Source organism: Pithys albifrons, chromosome 4, assembly GCF_047495875.1.
Source record: "Pithys albifrons albifrons isolate INPA30051 chromosome 4, PitAlb_v1, whole genome shotgun sequence".
Taxonomy (NCBI): domain Eukaryota; kingdom Metazoa; phylum Chordata; class Aves; order Passeriformes; family Thamnophilidae; genus Pithys; species Pithys albifrons.
Window position 1 is genome coordinate 84,851,041 of NC_092461.1, and position 22,405 is coordinate 84,873,445.

Sequence of the window (22,405 nt, forward strand, 5' to 3'; positions counted from 1 at the left end):
TTCCCTGGTCTCTCCTGGTACTTCAGACCTGTCCATGTTCCCATTCACTTTGATTTTTTTTGTGGATATTTTTACCTCTTTTTTTTTTTTTCCTTTTTCTAAACTTGTTTTCCTCTCCTCTCTCTTGGTCATTCTTAGTTATTTTATCTTTTATATGTTTTCTTAATCTAGCCTCTGTGTGAATAACTTGATCTTAGAAGGAGCTTTGATGTGACTGGCTTTATATACTGTCTTAAAGATCAAATTACACCAAATGTTGTACAATTTGCCAACAGGAGGCCAATTAAGGATAAACTGGGGGATGACACAACTGCTATACTCCTGAGGTGCCTTGGTTTTAACTTGAATGTGAAATGTGCTCCTTTGATAGGTAATTTCTCATTATGCCATTGCATGTGGAGTGATCCTGGGTAGATATGTATCTGCGTGGCTTGTGGTCATTTGTAGGGCTTTGGTATTACCTATAGCAAGACAAAAGATGATTCAGAAACAGTCTGAGTGCAGGCAACCTATAGGGCCAGTGCTGAATGTGAAGAGATCTCAGAAACGTCTTGGACCTCAGCTGTTTCAGAAGCTCTTAGGTCTTGGGTCCTAAAATCAACACAAAAGTCTTGTTGAGGCTGACTGGATTTTTAGTGAGTCTGTCACCAACTGTTTGTGTTAGATAGATATAACGTGGTTATACTGTGGTCTGCAGCATGAGACCTTGTTGTATTCCCACATGACTATCTCTGCACTTGCAGACAAAGAGAAAGTCTGGAGGCAACAAAACAGTGCATGAAATTGCTAGTAGGTCGACATGGCAAATTATGGTTGTCTGTGCTGGTTCCCTACTATATTGTCAACACTACTGAGATAAGGAAACTCTGGCAGCATTACAAGCATATTCCTTCTTTTCAAACTCTAATTAAACGTGTTGGAGTTTTGGGTATAGTCATTTATATTGACTGGATCTCTTGTCCTCTGTATTATCTGTTAACGCTGAAAGCACTGAATGTAGACTGGCATATTTCTTTCTGAGCCTAGGCCTGTATTATAGTTTTACATAAATTAATAAAACTAAAAGCAAACAAAAGCCCTCCAGGAGCTCCTTTATCACTTTCTCAATATTTCTTGGAAAATAGACTTTTATAAGAAAATCATTACCTGCTGAATAGTGCTTTCACTGACGTGTGTGTGAAGACAATTATATGAATCACAAGCCTTTACTGACATCAGTAAAATGTTCAGGAGTCTGTTTCTGTCCCACATGACTTTTGTAATGAGACTGAAAAAGAAATCTAAAAAGGTGTCTTAAGCTGTTGATATTGAAATGTGGTTTTAGTTTACAAGAGTGAGAGTTTCATGGCTCCTGAAAACAGCAATCATATTAGTAACTAAGGTGTTTGTGAAGCCCTTAGACCTGCAGAAATGTAGTATTTGTGCACATTGTATTTTACTTAAATGTTAACTCCATTAGCTATGCTGAATTTTAAATATTAGCTATTACTTGCATTGAAATTGTTCCAAATCAGCCACATTGAACCCTTAGTAACTTATGAGTCATCGTAAAACAAGATATATACTAACAGTGATAATCTGAGAGGAAAGGGGATTTCAAAACTTTCCATATCTAAGCACAGTAAATACTGAATCCAAGAACAGAGTAAATGGTGAATCCAAGAACAGAAATTACATGTTAAATCTCTATACACCCTTTTTAAGTCTTCCCGGAAAGCAGGAGGGGAGCATGTATACAAGAGTGTCTTCCTCCCACAAGCAGTTCTTGGTTGTTTTGTGATAGTAAATTATAGCTATAAAAAGAACAAGGAGATTGCTTCTGGCTTGGTGTTTTTTTTAATTTGGTATTTTTTTGCTTCCTAGTTCCTCCTTGCTTTTAGTGAAAAGGTAGAAATAAAGCTGCGTATCACCAGTAAGTATGGGTGCCTGCATGGCTGAGAGAAGGCAATTTTTATTCCTCTTCTCCCTTCCTCATTATTTTCATAGTGAGAAAGGAAGAGGTGCAGGCAAGGTAACTCCTCCTCAAGAAAACTTTTCAGTTCTGTAAAGAACTATACATTTCCTGTGATGTCAGGAAGCCATGGAGTTAGATTTTATTGAGGCAGCTAGTGTTTGCCCTGTCCATCTCTTGCCATTACATCTGTGATCCTGCTGGTGTCAAAAAACCATCAGCTCCTCATGTTGTCCCTTTGATTTTCTTCTTCACCAGGAATCTCTAAACTCTGCAATTACCCATGCATGGGGAGGAAAACTGCAAAGATGGATCTCTGGGAAAGAAGCAGCAGAGGAGAGAGGCATATGAACATTGCATCTGCTTTAAAAGAGCCTGAACTGAGAATCAGAAAACCAGCAAACCTCTCATTCAGACATGAAATAGATCAGTGGTGGCCAGATAAACTGCTTTTAATACTTTAAATGATTTTAGTAATTCACTGCAGTATTTCTGCTTACTGATAAAAATGTATGTCCTTCTCTATTGGAAATAATGCATTAGCATACTTTAATGGCAAGTGTTACAAAATGACATCACCTTTGGTTATACAGATTTTTACCTAGAAATAAGCAATATCCATAAACTATTGAGTATTAGGAATTCTAAAGGAAATGTTTTATTTAGGTTTCCCTAGAACAATCCTAGAAGATAAATGCATTAGGGGAGACCCTATGCTAAGCTATATTGCTGCAGGGCCAGAAAAATGTGAGAACAAAATTGGGTTTATTAAAAGAGTTAGGGTAATAATGCCTTTGCTGTTGAGTGAAGCTGACAGCTTCCTTCCCTCACACATATCCAAAAAAGCACTTCTGAAAACTGAGAGGAGTTTTAGGAGCTGGGCATAAGATTATGTGCCCTCTTTTGTTAGATTGAGTTCAGAGACAATAGAGAGCACTCAATACATTATCTTCTAAAAAAACCAACAAAGAAGGTGTGCTTCTTATACTCACTGTCCCTCTCTGCCTCCACAAGGCTTGTGTGGCTTTTCTTGTTAGATCTGTTCATTCTCCGCTACCTTTCCAAACCATACAAAGTTATCGTCCTGTTAAAAAATACGTCATCTCTCTGTAGAGGATTGCTGCTTCCCTTTCCTGTTCCCGTGTACTTCTTCTTATACATGATGTAAGGCAGGGAATACCCAAGACCAGAACATGTAAAATCTTTGTGTTAAACGCATGTGGAAAGTAAAGGCATATAATAATTGGATCATGAATTTTATACTGGAAATGAAGTTACTTGATGGCCAAGGCAAACTAGAGAGTTACAATCATGGATATTGTGCAGAGGTGCGAGTGAATGAAATTAGTTGAAAACATAAAACTGTCTCTATCACTTCTCTTATTAAAACCAGGGAGTTTTAGTTACAATATCTATTGCAAACTGACTCTGAAAAAAAAATTGTCTGGAATCATACAGAATGGGATCAGATGAGATTTACCCAGTGAATCCATGAATCCTCCATGTTTCTTGAAAAAAGAGTTTGAAACATAATTCCTATGTGCAGCTACAGACTGAACTGTGGTTCTGTCTCTGTAGAAAGGGGAAACAGTGATAGATAAGGTATCAGACAGCACCACCATAGAAGCTTTCTGGAATCTTCCTGTAAAGTGCAACTGTCCTGGGAACTAACACAATTTCTATATATTTGTCAAATGAATAACAAACCCTAATAAAATCCCGGGTCTTATTCTTTAATGTATTTCTTCTATAAAAAAGGGGCAACCCACCCTCCCCCACTCCCCTGCCCACCAAAACAACAACAAAACCAAACAAGAAAATCTAACAATAAGAAAAATGTGCAAAGTGTTTTCCAAAGCCAACATTATAAGCAAAATAGTACTTCTCACTTCCTAGGATGTTAAGTTGAATAGTTGGAACCACAGGTAGTTCTAAGTCACGTTTGGTAGTAGCAGAGCTGTAAATATGATACAAGACATTAAAAATTTTTGTTCATGGTTGCAAATTATTGAAGTCTCAATGACTTTGACGATCACTGAAAGAATTACATTGTGTGAAACTGAAATACAGGTGATCTGAAAACTGCACCAAACTTCACAGTTTTTTCAGCCTAGTATTTTTTTTTTGCACTGTTCTCTTGTACTTTTAAGTTATATTTGCTTTAGAATACATAGAAGAATGTTGAAAAAAGGTCTTTATAGAGTGCTTTACACTGAATGGATTGCACCCAGTCTCAAGCTATATCACCTTCCTGGGGTTAAGTAGGTAGAAAATGGGGCGTTAGTGATTTGAGCATGGGCCAGCATAGTTTTTAAAAGCTTAGTAGCACAAATTTTTTAATAACGGTTTCAAAGAAGTTTTGCATTTCCAGAGCCTTAACCATGGAATAACAAAGGTCCTTGCTAATCACTTTACTAATCCATATGGTAGTAGTTTTCTTACCAAGGCATCATTCCAAAAAAAAATAGCCTCTCTTCAGCATTTCACTCCAGGTCGCCAGCCACTGTGGTGTAATCCATGAGGAGATTTACGAACCTCAGACTGGGACTCCTTAAAGAACAATGTGTTGTTAATCAGCAGGCCACTGAGTGAGCAAATGGGAAATGCTGAAACTACAGAATTTCTTCTTTCCCTGGGATATGAAAGGCTTACTCAGTTCATCTTCAAGGATTTACATTCCTGACCTCTCCCCCGAAGGTCTCTTTTCTTTCAAAACACTTTTAGTTAGTTATTCAGGATAGGGGTGTAACTAAATACAAGTTTAAAAGTAGGCTGTGCAACCCTGCAGTGTACCACTTTAGTGTGCTGATGGGTTCTGCTTCATCCCCATGAGGCAGTGCTATGTTACTCTCAGCAAGGTGAGGCATGGAAGCCACCTTTTCTCTGCATGAAGAGATCTGCTTGTACATCTCTAACCTTCAGAAAACTGCTCTCCTGATAAACTGCTGTGTGTGCTCATGTCATCTGCTTTTCTCTAATCCAGCACATCCTTATATATGCCGCAAAAGGTGGAATAACCTTTATGAAGAGAATGTGAGATTCTTGGCCACCAGAGAAAGACCAGTGCCCTGCTACAATATGGGATATTCAGGAGAAAACTGAATCACAAAGGCAGTGAATTTTTGTGTTCCATAACTTCAGTTCTTAAGTAATGTGATGCTCAGCATTTCAGTCTAGACGATAGGATTCTGGCCATGTAGGGAAACCCACGCAGTGCCTCTGTAACACATAGGAGAGTTATGCACCCTGAAGTATATCTTAAGAAAAGAGATTAAAAAAAAAAGGTAAAATGAAACACAAGCCAGAAACATACTTGCACAGGCCACTGCTCCTCTGTAGGGAAGATGGATACTTTTTCCAGTCAGTTTGAAAAAGCATTGAAAGCTCTAGTGGCCAGATTTGCGAGATGAACAGCGGTATGATTTGTTCAATAAACCCTCAGCCATTAGGGCTGAGGAATAGGCAATGCTGTGGATCTTGAAAGAGCCTGAACGCGAGATACACTTTGACCTGCTCACAGTGTCAGCATTGACTATTCCTGAGTGTACAAAGAAGTAGGGCTTTAAATGCTCAGTGAACTCCCACCAAAGAAATCTCAGGCTTGTTTAGGTATCTGTGGAGTTAGGTAGCAGCAGAATGAGAATAAGCTCTATTTTGAAATAATGTAGCTAATCTGATTTAGACACCCTAGTTCTGTTTTTCTGCTCTGGTCCAAAGCTCCAGGTTCCACTTCTGTCTTAGAGAAGGAGTGCACTGTAATTGTGTAAGATACCCAAACAGTTTAAGTGAAATAATGCGTAACAAACAGGCATCTTTTTATCCAGCTGAAAAATTACAAACCAGTCACGAATATTTCCCTGCTGAAATGGGAAAAGGTTTTGCAGCTGTACTAAGTTATGCCTGAGACAGCAATTTTTTGCATATATTCTGGAAGTGATTAATATCTCAGTGATATTCCTAAATGAGAGGAAAAAAAAAAGTGTAAAAAATTGTGATGATTAGGATGGCAGACTTACGTCCAAACTCAACACAACGTGGAGTTAGGACATCCACACATCTTTAACATTGCCCTGTGCTATTTGCAAGCATTAATCCACTTTTAACAAGCAAGAAGGTACTTTAAATTTTACTGATGTTCTTTCCACTTGTACCGTATTAAATATATTGCATGTGTGTGTTACTTTAGTGTGGTATCCAGATCAATGACATTGCTGATATAAGTTTGAGAAGTATGTTAAGAAGTGTTTGAGTGAGTTCTGTAACAGAAAGGTGAATCACAGAGGATATAAAGAGCTAGAAAACCTGTGAAATCTTGCTCTGTAAGTTAAAATAGCTTGAGTGATGAGGAAGAAATTCTGTTTCTGTAAATCTGTTTTACAATTCTAATGGAAGATACTTTTTGACCTACTGAGGTTTATTTGTTATGTGCCTGCTACAAGTAGTCCCAGGGAAACTGCACCTGCCTTTCAGTGCTGTGTACTTGGAGCAGTGCCAGTACACCTTGATCTTCCTCAGCTCTGCATTTTTCTGAAGTTAGATAATGGAAAACAAGATGTGGAATTGAAGAAATGAAGTTACCAGCCCATCAGATAGCAGTGAGCCATTTATCAACCAATGCATTTTACTTAATTTCTTAGATTCGTTGAACATACTGTGTTGAAAGGAACCCATCAGGATCAAGTCCAACTCCTGGCCTTGTGCAGGACACCGCAAGGATCACACCCTGTGCCTGAGAGCTTTGTCCAAGTGCTTCATGATCTCAGACAGACTTGGTGCTGTGACCACTTCCCTGGGCAGCCTGTTCCTGTGCTCAGCTAGCCTCTGGGTGAAAAAGTTTTCCCTAATATTAAACCTTAACTTCCCCCAACTCAGTTTCATGCTGTTCACTCGAGTTCTGTCACTGGTCATGAGCGTAAAGAGATCAGTATTTGCCCCTCCACTTCCCCTTATGAGGAACATTTGATATGTTTTACTGCTCTACACGTTAAACATGAAGAAAATCTGTAAATATGCACAGGAGCAAACATACTGGTATTAAGGTTATAGTGACATTTGTTTGAAGTCCCACCCTTCAGTAGAATAATAAGCTGAAACAAACAACATAGTTAAATCCAGATGTAAAAAAGACATTATTATGATCGTATGTGTGCATGTGTGTGGCTTTATAAAACTTTGTCATGAGAGGATTGTAAGAAAATGAGGTTATTTGCAGGAAAGAATGAAATTTTGTTGCTTAAAAGAGCAAATTGAGAGATTGCAATGGTCCCTCACATGCCGTGCATGATAAACATTCAGCTTATCTTTCCAAGAACAATAAAATTTCATGTACTAGAGCTCAACATAAGAATTACTTTTACATATCTTCATGCCACTGAATCTCTTGTAAGTTAATCTCATCTCTCATCAATTTTTCACCAGCTTCACTCTGATGTTGATAAAGGAGATGGTTCCATCAAATACATCTTGTCAGGCGAAGGGGCAAGTTCCATTTTCATTATTGATGAGAACACGGGGGATATTCATGCTACAAAGAGGCTGGATCGAGAAGAGCAGGCCTACTACACGCTCCGAGCACAAGCACTAGATAGGCTGACTAATAAACCTGTGGAACCAGAGTCTGAGTTCGTCATTAAGATTCAGGACATCAATGACAATGAGCCAAAATTTCTGGATGGTCCCTACACAGCTGGAGTTCCTGAGATGTCTCCTGTGGGTAAGTGCAAAATACAGTGTTGGTGTTGTGGGAAATTTGTTCCTATTGCCGTTTTGAAAGTTTCATTATTTTTTACTGTATCCCACTCAGCTACTTAATTATTTATGAGGCACCTGCAACAGTTAGATATTTCAAAACTTAGCTGGAAATAACATGCTAGATTAAGTATTTACCCTTTCAAAAATGTTGTGAAACTCAAATAGCTATGTAAGGATTCAGATAACCATTTTATGGTGTCTTTCTCATTTCAGTGCCCAGAGGATTCGTTTTATAATTCCTATTAACGGTAATAAGTTTCACACCTATGCTATGGTACTCAGAGGTGATAATATATAATTTTATTCAGATAAGGTCTGTTCATAAGAAACGCTTCAAATTCTTGCTAGTGCATAGCATATTTTTTTTAGTAAGTGTTGCATGTATCAATAATGGCGTAATTGATATTTTTTCTAATACTGAAATCCCGTGTTCTGGGAAATACATGCAAGCAGTAGGAACCGGGGTGCAGCTTGAGATAGTTTCAAAGTTCCAGTGAAATCAGAGGAGAATGGGTTTTGGAGGCTTCAGACGCTCTATTAGAAAATAAGAAATGCTGATTTTTCATGAATTTGAATTGGGGAAGAATTTCAACGTCAAATCTATTATCTCTTTATTTTAAAGAGACCAAATGCTTGTCAGTTGTTAAGTGCCACTATTCCTTTGAAAACTGACTCTTTTCAAACCAGTTTGAGGCTTGGCCCAGAGATGTTTTGGTAAATTTTACTTTAACATGAAATTATAAATGCAAGCAAGAAGGAAAAAAAAACCCAGAGGAACTTAATCAGGAAATTCACTGGAAATATGTATAAGGGAAGGCTCACTTTTGCTTGAGAGAGTTATATGGTGATTGAAGTAAAGATTTTCTTTGCTTGACTGATTTTAAACCATATTAAAAATTGATACTCTTTCGGTAAGACTACATTTATAAAATTTGCCATAGTTTCCTCACTATGATTTCCTGTGTTTTTGAACATTAAACAATGCATCTAAATTGGAACTAGAGAGAGAAAAAGAATATTCCCTACCTACATGCCCTGCAACAATCAATGGTCAACATTATTTTTCTATTTGAAACTTAGCTTAGAAGCAAATAAGGGATAAGTAAAACATTGCTAATTGATTTTCTTTATAATTATTTTAATAAGCAGTGAGCATAGACACTATTTCTCATGAGTACTTGGCATTTGTTCATTGTCACTCAAACACTATATGGATGGCTGAAGAGGGTATAGTAGCCCTGGAATAAAAATAGACATTACGGCTTCTGTAGAGTAACACAGAGGAGATGAAGTCGTGATACATTGCTGAGAACTTCTTATTTCTGAACTTTGAAAAAGCAAAGATAATCAGATAATCTAAGACTGTAAAACCTAAATAATCAGCACTTCAAAAATATGTTTTTGTGAGGGTTTTTTTTAATGTTGTTATTGGTTTATTTTAGAATTGGATTACTTAAGTAAGATGTAGCATGCAGCAATGATTGCACTTTTTTCACTTTTGCCTTATGCACTGAAAAGCAATTATCTTCAGAATTCTTTTTTGCAGGAGTTACCTCTGTCTTTTTTTGTACTGGCATATTGGCATATGGACAACTATTACTGATGTGTGAGGTTTACCTACACATATGTATCCATACCTCTCTCCCTCATCCATGCTCCATTTGTTCCAAAAATATGTTGTAAATCAATCTGTGGGGAGTGCACTATGTGCAGTGGAGATTTAAAGATTGTTTTTCAAAATGAGCTTCTTTTGCATAGTTTGTTGAATCTTTACATCATAAATGAGTAAAAGAAATTCTCTTCCATATGGACCATACAACACCAAATATATTTTCAAATCAGGTGAAATGGTGCACAAAATTATTAACTTAGACTTGTGCACTCTGAGATTTGTGTCAGCTACGAGCAGTTTCATGTTCATGAGCTTCCTGTAACTGCACATTTTCAACTTCTTCATGGTTAGTATCATACAGCTACTGAATACTGCACGATTACAGAGTTAAAGATTGCCATGGAATGCCTTTGTTGTACTTGTCTTACATAGTTACAGCAATTCATAGTTTATTCATATAACATAATTTTTAATTAATCACCTAGAGCATTCATGAAATATTAAGGAGATACAAAGTATCTCTCTCCTACTTTGTTTAAAATTTATATCCATGACAAGGATTTTTAATTGGATATTAAAGGAAATGAAAGAGATCACAGGATTATAAACCCAAATTAACTGTAAAGCTAGGAAATCTCTAACCTTTAACCTACAGACTGGTTATGCAAGTATAATGATTCTGTATTTTATTTGACAAATATTTTAGGATGTTATCTAAGGCTAACTGAAGTCAATCTTTTCTGTTATTCAAAATGTCTTTGGGTCAGGTTCAAATTATATTTGGGTCAGGCCCAATTATATTGATTATCCTGGATAGAGTAAATATCTTGATGGCTTGTAAATCTATTCATAGCAAAACCCCTAAAGATACGGCTTATCTCAAAATCATAAGACTTTTTTTTTTGTGTAGTATGTCTCCTACTTAAAAAATCTAACAGCTTTATATTTTAAACAAAAAGATCACAAATTACAATTAAAAGAGTGTTCCTGTGATGTCCACCAGAAAAAAATTAGCTGATATGAGATACTAGTTTGATTTACAACCAAGAGAAGTGGGGATGGAAATTACAATACCCAATATAGTTTTGGTTTGTTTAATCTTCTCTACTCTATGGCAATGTCAGCAGCTTTGCTTCTAACCCAGCACAACAAACATCTCTCTTACCATATTCATTATCCTTGATTGAGATGAATAGAAACATTTGAATTTTATAACAAAGAAAAGGAAAAGAAAGGAAAAGCATTGTATCATGCTTAAATCTTTGATAGAAGTGTGTAGTGGATTTGGAGATTCTGAATGAAGGGGAAATGTCTCCAGGCATAAGCCACCTCTGTTTCCCTTTATCTGACCTTGCTGCTTCTCTTGGACCAGACCTGAGCTCTGTCCCCAAGTAAAGGTGACCCAGCAAGGCTGTGGGAGGGAAGGGAGGAGGTGAAGAGGGTCTGTTTGTCCCTCTTCACACTCCTGGAGGCGGAAGGTTGTGAAGGCATTGCTGCATCAGCTGTGAGTGAGAGCCAATGGCAGAAGAACAGAAATAGCAGATGGTACTGAGCAGAACCAGGCCGGTTTGTTGTATGCAAGGATTAAGCAGAAATTAACTTGATATAACAGAAATAACTTGATAGGAAAGATGTTTAATGTTTTCAGTAGCAGCTGATACCATGTAGAAGTGTGATGCCATCGTGGAATTGGTTTGTGTTACACATATTACACATCATTAATTGATACAAAGTTTTACCATTAATAACGAACTTCCTTTAAATGCCTATTTTTAATTTGTTAATGTGGCTAAAATTCAATTGGTAGGGTTTGTGCTATTTCCAAGTTATGGACCTTTTAAGATCATCTGGTTTTAGAAACCAGTTTTCCCTTAAATGATCTCACCAATGTTAAAACAGAAGTTACACAAGCATTTTTCATTAAAAAAATCATTTTAAAACTTTGATAAAATACACAGAAGTTACTAGCAAGCTTTTTGAAAAGCTCTGCAGAGGTTTCTAAAACAATACATTCAGATTCTAAAAGGATTCCTTTGAAGGATCTCCAACTCAAAATGAACTTCAGCAACCAGTTTAGCTTTACCTGATAATATCTCTGAAAAGGCTGATAAACGTTGCTGAGTCTTCACTTGGGTAAATTAAAGTACAAATAAATTCCTAAATTCAAGGTCCTCTCTGCAAATATCTTCGCTTCCTTTTGCCCTAATATCAAAATAAATAGGTCACATTCTGAGATTACCGTGATTTTATATGACACTATCTGTTAAAGGGTAGGTTAAAAATTACCTTAACCATTCTGGAAAATAAAATCAGAAATCTGTGCCAGCCACAAGGAATTCAGTATCAAAAAAATAAATAGGAGAAATATTTTGATAAGCAGCATAGATTTTTCCTCATTATTTGCTACGATTGCTGAAAAAGTTTATGAAATTGCCACATGTAGCATTCATTTTAGTAAACTGATGGTCACTCTTTGTTACAAACACATTTGCAGAGAAAAGTAATTGTGGAGGAATTGATATCTAAGAGGAAAAGACACTTCTTAAATAAATAACCCCTATTTATTTTTTCAATCCATGTCAGATACACAAACTGTAAGTAATATTTAAAGTTCTAGTTGTAAAGCTACAATTTATAATAAGTCATTAAGGAGAGTGTGGGGTAGCATTATTGTTCTATCTACAATTGAAATCTCAGGCTTTGAAGAATGCTGACATAAATAAGATTTACTGGCACACTGGTTTTGTTAGAAGGAGTAAAGGTACGGTACCATTTGTTGACTGTCGCATGTTACCCATGAGTCCTAAACTTGAAAGCTTATATTGCAGCTGACTATGTTAGAAGGTAAGACAAACTTTTCAGGAATAAAAGGAAGACCTAATTTCAGTGCAGCAGAACAAACTCTTCTATAACATGATGTAGTTGGAACTACTTTTTCCTCAACCTATAGATTTAGTTACTATCCATGAGTATCCCTACAGCTTTCTGGGTTATTTTTTTCAAAGGAAAGTAAGTATTTGAATTTGATATCCATCCATTGCAGAAAGATTAGGACAACTGTGTGTTACAATGGTCATCCTCTGAAGGAGTAACTGTTCTTCAAGAGCAGTCTGCTTCTTCTGGAAAAACCTCTGGACATTTTCACATACAGATCTCTCTCTGAATTATGTTTCCTTGGAACTGATTTCCTTCACATAGGACTATTCACATAGGTAGAATACCTTCTGTTATCTTGTATATTCTTGTTGAAAATTATATTATGCAGAAATCTTCCTCTCAGCATGGGACTTTGAAAGCTCAAATTCTTTTGTGTGCTTTTAGTAAAGAAATAATGACAATAGCAGTTTTTGGTTGTTCTTGATTTGGTGGGTGTTTTTTTGGTTTGGTTTGGTTTTTCTTTGTTTTTGTTTTTGTTTTTTTTTCTTAAGATCTTTCTCCCATTGATGTTTAAGAGAAGTAGATTAGCACAAAGGGACTAGAAAGTGTCATTGGTTTTTGGTTACTGATTACGCTCATGTGGAATTATCGCAGAAAGATTTGATGTTACTTAAAACCACCCTTTTCTTAAGGATCCATGTGTTTTAGCAGAGAGACAATTAGATTCAGAAAATGGCTTTATTCATCTTATGGAATGTAGAGGGTTTGTTTGCTACATCAATACATTTTTACAGCAAACAAGCACTTCTAAGCTTGCAGTATTTCCAAAATGTCTGTGCTGAGATTGCAGAGCTTGTAATTTCTTTAATCTTGTATTGGTCTGGAGTCCTTGAAAGCACTAAGAGTAGGGAGCAAAGACATAATTGTGTGTGAGGTTTATAAGCACTTTTGCCAATATTTGCAGACATTGTAAGCTTCATTGGCAGAGCTTAGGAACTTTGTAAATGTGGTAAGCCTGGCTTTCACAAAGAACAGAGGATGTCAAATAGTCATTATGATACCCTTGTTCTCAAAAGCTGGAGAAACTCTGACAAGTTTAAAATAGGTCCATGTATGAAATTACATTATAGAGTAATATGTAAAATCAGTCTGACATACTGAATCAAAGCTCTTAGTTACTGGTGATCAGAAAATTGATGTATTTTAAGTCCGATAACTGATAAATGACTTGATGGATTAACTACCAATTTTCTTTTAAACTTTCTATCTACTTAATAGTTGCATGTGAAATTCCAGGTTGAGAATAACCTTTTTCCTGTCCAAAAATATTAGGCCACAAGAGAGAAAAATTGCATTTAAATAGAATTGCCATCTTACTACTTTATCATGGATACTTCAGGGATAGAGATCAGAAATATGGGTTAGCTAGGCCATAATTTAAGTGAATAAAGTTACCTTATGAATTATCATTTCTGGTCAGAATTCTTTCAAACAGGTCCCATCCTTTGTAATCTGTTCCATTTTATGGAGAGCTGTACTTAATCCTCTCTCCAAACCTTCAGCCTAGTCCCAGGATCCATTTATGATGCTCCACTTAACTGGGAATTGAAAAACTGAGGAAAATGGATGGGAAATATACTGTATCAGGTAGGAAGAATTTCTCCCACCATTTCCTGAAAAAGTCCAAATAAAACTGACAGGAAGACCATGTATATTGAGTTCACCCTAGACACTTGCTATTGCAGTTGGTTCTTAAAAAGTGATTTCAACACTTGCTGCTCTCATTTTCATGTGTCAAAAATGCGTTCTTTTGGAAAATGAACACTGTCTTTAACAAATGCTTCTCTCTAATCTTGTGTCTAAATCCAGTCTATGAAGCAATCTGATCTCTTGAAGGCCTTTACTGGGCGTCTGCCAAATTGCTACAGTATTAATTTGCAATCTACCCTCCAAATGGTTCCCTGGGCTGTTGAGTAGAAGGTCTGAATGTTCCAGACAATCTGTCAGTGAGAAAAAATAATCCTTTCTGGCTATGAAAGGGTGATGGCCACAGCCAAGGCCCTGGCTCCCAAGTGTTGTTTTATTCTGCTCTCAGCGTACATTGTGGAACCTTTGTAAAGAACAAAATGGGTGCTGACATAGAGAACATAATGAATATGAGCTGGACACAGAATGAGGTTCTCACCCTTCTTGCTAGCCAGTTAAACATTTGGAAGTTTTTTGTCAACATAGAGACGTTTCTTGCTTTAGGAATCTTTATGCACTTGGTTATAACCACAATTGATACTAAAATATTGTATAACATTGAAGGAAATCAGTACTTTTAAAAAAGCTTTTCACCAGTTTTCCTCTGAGCTGATACAGAAACTCTTCAGCCATCTCTTCATGAAGCAGTAAATAATTTTGTAGGCTAACATTAATTTTGTGTGCAGTTATCAAAATGTATAAAACATATGTGTATGTATGTTTGAATTTCTTTGACTCATTACAATTTCAGTGTTCAGACATCTGTTAAAAGAAAAACTATTACTTTATTTCATATTCAAACAGACTTCAGGCATCACCATCGTTACAGAAATATTGCTCACATATCCTCCATCAACCAAAGGCAGAGATAGAGAGGGGAAGCTATTGAGTGAGATGGTTTTTATTGCTGTGAGTCAAAGGCTGAGACTGTTTGGGAAGTGGAACTCTGTAATAGCTGATACTACTAGTTTACAAAGAGAATCTTATACACTAAGCTAAGTTACCATGGAAATGATGAACAGTTGTGAAAAAGTCACTTCACACTGTTCCAGATTTATATTGAAACGGCACATTGAATAAGTAAAGTTCAGATTTTTTGATTTTTCATGTCCCTTCAACATTTTACAGGTACCTCTGTGGTTCAAGTGACAGCCACCGATGCAGATGATCCTACTTACGGCAACAGTGCTCGAGTGGTTTACAGCATATTGCAAGGACAACCTTACTTCTCTGTGGAGCCTAAAACAGGTAACTTTCCATAAACTCCGCAGAAATGCTGAGAAAAAAGAAAATGTGCATTAAAACTTGCTAGGAACTTACTAATATGGCCTCTTGGTTAATGGAATACATTTGGATTTTGTTGATATTTTAATGTCTTATTTTTTAGACTAGATTACAAAAACAATACATCTGAGCTGTGTAATAAACAGACTTTTCTAGAATGGAAATTCTTATCTTGCCAATCTACCAGCTGCCTGATCTGCTGCCTGTTGACATATGTCTGATCAATTAAAATATTAAGATGTTATGGACTATGGTGACCAGTGACAGGACCTGAGGGAATGAGGTTTAGGTTGGATATTAGAAAAAGGTTTTTCGTAGGGGGAGCCCCCTTATACCGAGCTGGGTTGTGGACTGGCAGTCAGAAGAGCTCCAGCACAGCAGACATCAGAAGGCTTGATGAGAAGGCTCACAACTTAAGGAGTTTATTCAGATAGGTTAACAGACAGTTCTCATAGCTCATAGTAGAAGTAGATAGTTCCTATTACAACAATAGATCTAGATCTGACTCACTCTCACATCCTAGTAAATCTGTCTCTCACGCAGTAATGTCCACACCTTTTATGCACTCTCATGTCCAACATGCCAACACATAATTGGTTAACCAATTCACCTTGCATATACCACAGCCTCTCATTGGTCACAATCCACCACACATACTCCAGGTAGCTCTGTTTTCTTTAAGGTAGAACTCCAAAACAGCTTTCCTTAAGGGATGCACTTACACTCACCCCCACAGTTTTTCACCCAGAGGGTGGCTGGGCACTGGAACAGGCTCCCCAGGGAAGTGGTCACAGCACCAAGCCTGACAGAGTTCAAGAAGTGTTTGGACAATACTCTCAGGCACATGGTGTGACTCTTGGGGATGGTCCTGTGCAGGGACAGGAGCTGGGCTCTGTGATCCTTGTGGGTGCCTTCCAACTCAAGTTATTCTGTGATTCTGTGAACAATTTTTTTGCAGATGTTTGTTTTAGAAATATCTAAATATCACATAGACAGATTTCCATAAGAATAGATTTACAGCTTTTTAGACTGAAGTTCTGTTGTGGGAAATGAATCTATATATTAATTTGAAGAAGAAAACACTGTGCTTCCTATGCTTATCTGATGTAACATTTCGTTGCCACTTTCCAAACACATTACTGGTGAAACTTTACAATTTTTATGAAATTTTGTGAATATTTTTAAGCCACAGCAAGACAAAATCTTTCGTTGGTTTAGTAAATGTTACCCATTCTGTTGCATCAATTCATAAAGAAAGAAAATAGATTCTTGCTCTGTTCATTTCAGTTTAGTGCCTGAGCCTTCACTTACACCTACAAGAAGAGTTACAATCTTAATTTTTGAGATAGCCAAGTTGAGACAAGGGAAAAAAAATGTTTACCCCTTTTACCGTAAACAATCTTTGATGTGAATCAGACCTGAATCCCAATGCTATGACCAAAAATTCACATTGAAAGTAACATCTAAATTTGCAGAAATAATACTGTAATTATTTTCATAATGCAACAGGTTCATGATCAGCAGGTGCATATAGCACTGTCTTTTTATCTCCAATGAGTATGATTTACAGTAGTTTTCTCTCTGTTTCTCTCTCTCTCTCTCTCTCCCTCTCTCTCTCTCTCTCTCTCTCTCTCTCTCTCTCTCTCTCTCTCTCTCCCTCCCTCCCTCCCTCTCTCTCTCTCTCTCTCTCCATGTATATGTATTTAAAATGCATATTGCCATAATGAATGCAGATGATCCTTGAACAATAATATGGCAGTTTCTGCTAAGCCAAGATCTTGAAGAATTCAGACTGAAATGTTTGCATGCATTTTCTCTTTGATGTGATATTCCAATTTACTGTGTGCATGACAGTTATCTTCCAAATGATTTGGTAATGTTGCCTGGTAATTTAACTATGATAGAAAAACAAGCAGGCCTGGAAAAAAATGTAGAAACAATAACACTATGAAATTGTATATTAATTGTATTTTAACATGTCTTGTAAAATGGGTGAAATAGTGCCGGGCAGTTCTGTTTGTGAAATAAATGTTTCAATGCAGAGGTGATTAATGGCAAGTCCTGCATTCATAAGGGAAGAAAGAAATAAAACTCTAACTAAACATTCAACAAATAGCAGATGAAGAGATATGTGTCCCAATGTGCCTCTTCTTTATTTAGTTTGTTTATGTTTCCTTCACTGCTGACACTAAGTGCTGGTGGAATAAACGGCTGCCTCTCTGGAAATCAGAGTTAGCAGCTGTAATGTGTACTGAGCATGAAATATTCATAAAATCATATCTTGAAAGGATATATTTATTTTTTGATCTGTATCAGCATAACCGAAAGGATGAAACATGGAATTTTCTTACAGTTTTCATATGAAATCAATTAATTACAAATTGTGTGGAGAACATCAAATGGACATAAGAAAACTGCTTCAGATACACAGTATTTCCATCAATAGATCAAAAAGCTCTTAATTATGCTAATAATTTAGATGTGGGTATTGTTAAATCAAATATATGGAAAAATAAAATAATTTCATTTATCTGCAAAGTGTAATATGATATCAGTATCAGTAAGAGTTAATGTGGTGAATGACTATTCAAAAAATCGTGAAATTAATCTTTCCCTTACAAATCTTAAAAAAGTAATGCAGAATATTCTATTCTTCCTAGTTCTAAAAGAGTAGGAAATCAGATGCAGAAAAGGATATCTTCCAAGGAAGGCAATGTTACTCAAGACCTTATGAAGTCTAGTTCAGGGGGGGGATATTTGGAAAACGCAGTTATGTACAGCATTAACCAGTGAATCTGTTGCTAAATAAAAATTGGTGGGTTTCAGTGGCTGCTTAAAATAATCTTGTTGTATGTCAGTCCAACTCCTAGTCAAAACCTGTGATATTAGTGTTGAAATTAATTTGTTCCACTCTTGTTGCAATCATTGACTTGCTGTTACCTTCTAAAGGCAAACTCAGCTTTCACAGTAGCATATTTGATTGTGCAATCACTGACACCTTGTCTTACTGCAGGTGTTATCAAGACTGCCCTTCCGAATATGGATAGAGAAGCCAAGGACCAATATCTATTAGTGATTCAAGCAAAGGACATGGTTGGGCAGAATGGTGGGTTATCAGGGACTACATCTGTCACTGTCACCCTGACTGATGTTAATGACAACCCACCTCGCTTTCCACGCAGTAAGTTCATTTGTGAATACATGATTTAATAATATTAATCTTAAACATTGTAATTTTCCTTACACACCATGATATTTCTAAACAAAAAGTGCTTAGTTTCCATCTTAAGTACTTTGAGAATCACTGGACGCAAGTTACAATTATAATTATTATTACGTTATTTTAATTTTCCTAATACATATCAGATCAGTTGAAAAGAAGTGCTGTATTGCAGCAGGGTCATTTATTAATGTATTTTACTTCCTCTCTATGAATAAGAAGACAAAAACCCCCAGATCTTAATAGATACCTAGCTCTTGCCAGTTAGACTTCTGTATTCTTTAACTAGTCTCTTAATTCTTCATGCTCCTTTGGCATTTTAACAGGATTTCTCATGTGCTTACAGTGTTTCCAAAAGAGTTAATCACAAAAGAACTGGAAAGTGACCTTCAGTACATTTGCTTTCTTTGTCCAAGGTGTCTTTCCTCCTAACCAAAGAAAGGGTCACACGATTGTATGTTCAAACCTGAAGAGCTCAATTTATTCATAGCATTAAGTCTGGAGTGCTTTCACTTAATTAAAAAAAAAAACACAAAAACAAACAAACAAAAAAAACCAACCCCAAACCAAGAAACAAACCAAACCAAACAAAAAAAACCAGCAAAAAACCCCAAACAAAACCCACTAACTTTTTAAAGTAGAATTAAAATAATGTGAAGAATATATTCACCTCAACTCCAGTGTCTCACCTCCAGTGATAAAAAACTAGATCTGTACATAATAGATTTCCTGCTATTTCAAGCCACCAACTGCTTGAAATAATGAAAGAATAACTGAAGTTACTTTTGAAGGTGAGGGTGTTATTGGCTACAGGCTGCACCCAGATACCCTTTTGACAGCATATATATCATTTTGTACTTAAATAAAGAAACTGCAATTTTCAAGATGATGCACTTACTCTTACAGAAATGAATATATATCAGTTTCTAGTGATGTTCAGATTACAGACTGCCTAATCATGATACACAGGTATAAGATAATAAGATTTTATGTGGGTATTATTTTACTTGCTTTTCTTTCCTCTTTTCTGAAAAAAAACATTCTCGGCCTTATCAGACATTCACCTCATGATTTGCTGTTAAGTTTAGAATTACATTTCTGTGTCTTTTCTCTTGTCACATGAAGAAATTATGCCCATAGTACTTAAGGCAGAATCCATCATAAAGAAAACCTAGCAAAAAGGGCAATTCTATTTCAAAACTGAAGACTATATTCTTGCAGCCTGAATAAATACTCAGGCACATGATTTAAAGGAGTGTAGATTTAAGAAAGCTAGAATTTTTAGTTTTAGCCATCAGTCCCAGAAGACTCTGAATTCATTAAATTTTTAAATTTCATAGGATCATATCAATATAATGTCCCAGAGTCTCTGCCGGTGGCTTCTGTGGTAGCCAGAATAAAAGCTGCAGATGCAGATGTGGGACCTAATGCTGAAATGGAGTATAAGATTGTGGATGGTGATGGTTTGGGAGTATTCAAAATTTCTGTCGACAAAGACACCCAGGAGGGAATCATAACAATCCAGAAGGTGAGTCTGAGTTTGTCCACCAATTCTGTTTGGGTCTCTGCAAGATAAGGGCAAGTAATAAGAGCATGTTTTTTTCTTTCTAAGAGCCTTGTCTGCTGTGAAGGTTTCCATTGGTATATTTCACCTTGACTTCATTGTGTGATTTTGAGAGTTTTAAGACTTACACTGAAAAATATTCTCTTTTTTTGTATGATCTGTATTGCTTGTATGAGAATTTTTTTAAATGCCTGCATTAGGATTGGAAACTAAGCTTTAATCTTATTTGTCTTTGCATTGAAGAGAAAATATGATAACATATCTTAAAGTAAAAATGCAAGCTTCAAATAAGAAATGGATCCTAAAATTAATTTTAAAAATAATTATCTAATTGTCTTTTGCTGATGTCATTTTATTCAGAAGGAACAATTTATAAACTTTAAAATTATGTGAGAGTAAAAACAGTTGTTTTACAAAATCATATATTATTGAAAATATTTTTTAAAATTTGAAAAATTTAAATAATGTTTTTTTCTTCATAGCTTTCTGTAGGTACAGTTAGAATTCCTTTTAAAGTTGAAAAATCATGTTTATATAAAAATATTAAAACAGTTTTCTTACCTTCCCACAACACAAATTACACTACCCTTCACTATCCTTTAACAAAATAAAAATGTGTTGAAATGTTTTTCAAGAAAATTTGATTTTTTCAAACAGAAAAAGAAATGCAACACCTTAGAAGAATCTCTTAAAAAAATTCCTACTCTGAATGTGTGAGTGCTTGGCAATGACAACACTGTATCTATGGACAAACTCTGGTAGACCAATTTTGTTAAGGAAACTTCTCCGTCTGACCATCCAGGAGCCACTCTGGCAGTCACACACACCACCTGAGCTAGGCCCAAGGTCCCTGTACAGCTACACACTCACAGTCAGACCAAGTGTCCTTACCAGCTTTACCCCAGGATTCCCATAGAATCACAGAATCAGCTGGGTTGCAAAAGACCTCTGAGCATCAAGTCCAAACCTTGATCCAACACCGCTGTGGTTACTAGACCATGGCGCTAAGTGCCACATCCAGTCTCATCTTAAAAACCTCCAGGGATGGAGAATCCCCCACCTCCTTGGGCATCCCATTCTAATGCCTGGTCACCCTCTGTGTAAAGAATTTCTTCCTAATATCCAACCTAAACCTCCCCTGCCAGAGCTTAAGCTGGTGCTCTTGTTCGGCTGCTGGTTGCCTGGGAGAAGAGACCAACACCCACCTGGCTACAGCCTCCTTTCCCTTCACTAGCCATATTGGTCTTCTCTGGACCTGCTCCAGCACCTCAGTATCTTTCCTGAACTGAGGGGCCCAGAACTGAACACAATACTCAAGGTGTGGCCTCACCAGCGCTGAGTACAGGGGAAGGATCGCTTCCCTCTAATCCTGCTGGCCACACTATTCTTAATACAGGCCAGGATCCCACTGACCTTCTTGGCCACCTGGGCACACTGCTGGCTCATGTTCAGCTTCCTGTCAATCCAAACCTCCAGGTCCCTTTCCGCCTGGCTGCTCTCCAGCCACTCTGTGCCCAGCCTGTAGTGCTGCATGGAGTTGTTGTGGCCAAAGTGCGGGACCTGGCTCTTCACCTTACTGAATTTCATCCCATTGGAATCAGCCCATCTCTCCAGATTATCCAGGTCCCTCTGTAGAGCCCTCATGCATTCCGGCAGATTGACATCCCCCCCAGCTTGGTGTCATCTGCAAGTTTTCAAATGGTGGGCTCAATCCCCTCCTAAATCATCGATGAAGATGTTAAAACTGGGCCCAACCTTAATCCCTGGGGAACACCACTGGTGACCGGCCACCAACAGGATGCAGCTCCATTCATCAGCACTCTCTGGGTCCGACACTCCAGCCAGCTCCTAACCCAGCAGAAAGTGTCCCTGTCCAAGTCATGGGCTGCCAGCTTTTCCAGGAGTGTGCTATGGAAGACAGTGTGTGATGGGTTGACCTTGGCTGGATGCTAGGTGCCCACCCAGCCCCTCTGTCATCCTCCACTTCAGTGGAATGGGGGGAAGAAAATAAGGTGGAAAAAACTGTTGTGGGTTAAGAGCAGTTTACAAAAGCAAAAGTGAAGGTTGCATGCACAGCAAACAAGAGAAAACCCCCAGAAGATCTTATTCATTATGGTGATGTCCAGACCCTTACTAGGAAATAGGGCTTCATTCATGTAGCAGTTGCTTCAGAAGACAAATGTTGTAAATAATGAAGGCTCCTCCTTTCCCACCCTCTCCTTCTTTCCCTTAGTGTTTATATCTGAGCAGACAGCCTATGGCATGAAATAGCCCCTTGGTCAGTTTGAATCAGCTGTCCTGTCTGTGTCCCCTTCCAAGATCTTGCCCACCCATAGCCTACTGGTGTGTGTGGGGAATGTTGGAGAGCCGTATCTGGCAGTAGCCAAAGCCTAGTGCATT

General features: G+C 37.2%; 1 protein-coding gene across 1 annotated transcript in view; it reads left to right on the top strand.

Moving 5' to 3' along the window:
* CDH7 (cadherin 7) overlaps nucleotides 1-22,405 on the top strand; it is an 89,853-nt gene that overhangs the window by 32,851 nt on the left and 34,597 nt on the right. Inside the window, exons 3-6 of the mRNA XM_071554892.1 lie at nucleotides 7,370-7,664; nucleotides 15,066-15,185; nucleotides 18,235-18,402; nucleotides 19,782-19,969. Coding sequence (XP_071410993.1) covers nucleotides 7,370-7,664; nucleotides 15,066-15,185; nucleotides 18,235-18,402; nucleotides 19,782-19,969 — 771 coding nt within the window. The remainder of the gene's footprint in view (nucleotides 1-7,369; nucleotides 7,665-15,065; nucleotides 15,186-18,234; nucleotides 18,403-19,781; nucleotides 19,970-22,405) is intronic.